At 38.6% G+C, this 2,784-nt stretch overlaps 1 protein-coding gene across 1 annotated transcript; it reads left to right on the forward strand.

The window, feature by feature from the left end:
- Positions 1 to 1,445: 1,445 nt before the first annotated feature.
- LOC136610221 (olfactory receptor 5V1-like) lies at positions 1,446 to 2,378 on the forward strand. The gene has a single exon (XM_066589460.1). It carries the CDS (start codon positions 1,446 to 1,448, stop codon positions 2,376 to 2,378), a length of 933 nt encoding a protein of 310 aa, XP_066445557.1.
- Positions 2,379 to 2,784: the final 406 nt, after the last annotated feature.

Here is a 2,784-nt window from a genome sequence, read left to right on the forward strand (position 1 = left end):
CTCACTGCAGGGGGGTGGTATAGGGCTTGAACGTCGCAGGGGGAAGTTGTAATGCCTTCCCTGTCTTTCAATTGGCCAGAAAAGCACGCTAACGTCTCAGAGATGAAAGTGAAAGTAACCCGAACATCGCGTGGTACTCGTTACGAGTAACGAGCATCTCGAACACGCTAATACTCGAACGAGTATCAAGCTCGGACGAGTACGTTCGCTCATCTCTAATAAAGATATAAAATTCAATTTCTTTGAGTGTGCTACTTTTGTGTAGATCTAGCTTCTTACTTTGGTTTTTGCATGCTTTACTGATATTCTCTTTGTACAGAGTGAAGGGCCATTATTTGTATTCTATAAACCTTCTTAACATTGCACATGAATACTATACATGATTGTTGTGAGAATAGCTAATTATTTATTTATAGAAACATGCCTTTTGGGATTATCATCAAATCTTCTTAAAACTATAAATAGGGTTGATTGTAACATAGGCAAAGTAGCAGTGCATGAAGAGGTATGCAAGCTCTCATTGGAATTACAGATAGAAATAGATATATATTTATGTGTAATATTTTACATGGGAAGTATTTATTTGCCTTTAGTAAAAATATTTTTTGCCCTTAGATGTATTTCTTTGTTCTATAAATTCATTGAAGACCATGCAATTTCATATGCATTAGTGTATTACAAAATAACAGAACTTGTGAAGTAGGCTATAGAAGTCTTAATAGGGCTCTACTATATCTCACATTCCTTAGATTTTTTTAGGATTCATAAGCTTACAAAGAATGTAAAAGGCAGTTTTAGGCTGCCTGCAGACGAGCGGAAATCCCGCCGCGGGATTTCCCGCGGGATTTCCGCCGCTGAAAGTCTGCATAGGAGTGCATTACAATACGCACTCCTATGCAGACGGCCGCGGTTTGGCCGCGCGAAATCTCGCGCGGCAAACAAACCGCGGCATGTTCTAATTTCCTGCGGGGCACGCACTCACCTGGCCGCCGGCTCCGGTCTGCGCATGCGCCGGCTGCGCGGCAGCCGGCACATCAAAGAGCCGGGGCCGCCAGGCGCGGGTGAGTACGCGGTCGCGGGTGAGTACGCGGTCGTCCCTGCAGGCTCTGGGGTCGGATCGCGCGGCGAGATTTCTCGCTGCCGGATCCGACCCGCTCGTCTGCAGGCGGCCTTACACTGAATATTTAGGTCAGTATTTTGCATCAATATCTGTAAATCAAAAGCAAGAGTGGAAAATAAACAGAGAAAAAAGTGTAACAAAAAGTTATGCTTCCCTTCCCTGTTTTGGACCCATTCCTGGTTTGGGCTCAAACATGCCGGTGCAAAATACTGACAAGCATAAAAAGGGTTCTTTACTTACCATTTTGATCTATGACTATAATTTCTTATTTTTTGCTGATTGCTTTCTATTTATTGACTATATTTCTGACATTGTTACATTGCAGATGTATGTCAATGCAATTAATATTTCATTTTTTGAAGATTTTCACCTGATAGCATTCTCCAGGCTTCAGAACATCTCCTTTTTTCTTATTATTAGTATTTTATTAATGTATCTATTGTGTATGTCTGGAAACCTGATTATTATAATGGCTGTGTGGGTGGCACCACAACTACACACTCCTATGTACTTTTTCTTGTGCAACCTCTCAACTCTTGACATGGTCTATGTGTCCAGTATTCTGCCAAAGCTTCTGGACTTTCAAATAACTGGAAAGACTGGAATTTCGTTCATAAAGTGTTTCACTCAGTTATTCATGTCTGTAGCATGTGTGGATACAGAATTTTTACTGCTGTCTTCTATGGCTTTTGACCGGTATGTAGCAATTTGTGTTCCCTTGAAATATTCAATCATTATGAATAGGAGAGCATGTCTTATACTTTCCATTGTTCCATGGACAATTGGTGTCTTGAACTCACTGCTGTATGTCTTCTTGATATCTCATCTATCATTTTGTGATTCCAAATATATCATCCACTTCTACTGTGACATTAAAGCTCTTCTAAGAACCTCCTGCAGCGACATCAGACACGTGAACATTGTGATACTATCTGAAGGATATACTTTAGGTTTTATAGCGTTTGGCATGATTTTGATTTCTTATTTTTTTATTATATCTGCTATACTGAAGATCAAGACAACGGCTAGAAGACTGAAGATCTTCTCCAGTTGCTCCTCTCATCTAACAGTTGTTTTATTATTTTGTGGGTCTTCACTAAGTGTCTACATGAGTCCTGACTCTAAAAATTCCACAGAGCTAGACATAATGCTCCCCTTGCTGTATGTAGCAGTGGTACCAGCCTTAAATCCTCTAGTCTACAGTCTGAGAAACAAAGACGTCTTAGATGTTTTAAGAATATCTAGATTCATTTCTTAAGATTTGGCAATTTCATTTAAACTTGTATATTCTATTTGATTTAATTAGGCAGACGTCAAGAAATATTTAAATTACACCATCATACAGGGAACTCAGAGTGTTCCTATAATTTAAATAAAGTTTTATCATGTCTGAGATGGTAATAAAATAAGGACAGACTAGATATGGGGTGTCAAACTAATTTTCATTAAGAGTCACATCAGCCTTCAAAGGGCCAATTGTAGTTGAATAGTAAGGGCTAATTCACATGAGTATATTTTGCAGTGTATTACACATGCAATTTTTACTTGTATAATATGCATTTAATAGAACCCATTAATTTTGACGGATTAATTCACATAATCATATTTTTTTAACTTGTTGTGTGATTCCATGAAAAATTATGTGGCATAACTTATTTTATTGT

This window comes from Eleutherodactylus coqui, chromosome 2 (assembly GCF_035609145.1).
Source record: "Eleutherodactylus coqui strain aEleCoq1 chromosome 2, aEleCoq1.hap1, whole genome shotgun sequence".
NCBI classification, from domain to species: domain Eukaryota; kingdom Metazoa; phylum Chordata; class Amphibia; order Anura; family Eleutherodactylidae; genus Eleutherodactylus; species Eleutherodactylus coqui.

What these genes read in the sequence shown, in the direction of transcription:
- LOC136610221 (XM_066589460.1), top strand. Translation starts at nt 1,446, where the DNA reads ATGTATGTCAATGCAATTAATATTTCATTTTTTGAAGATTTTCACCTG.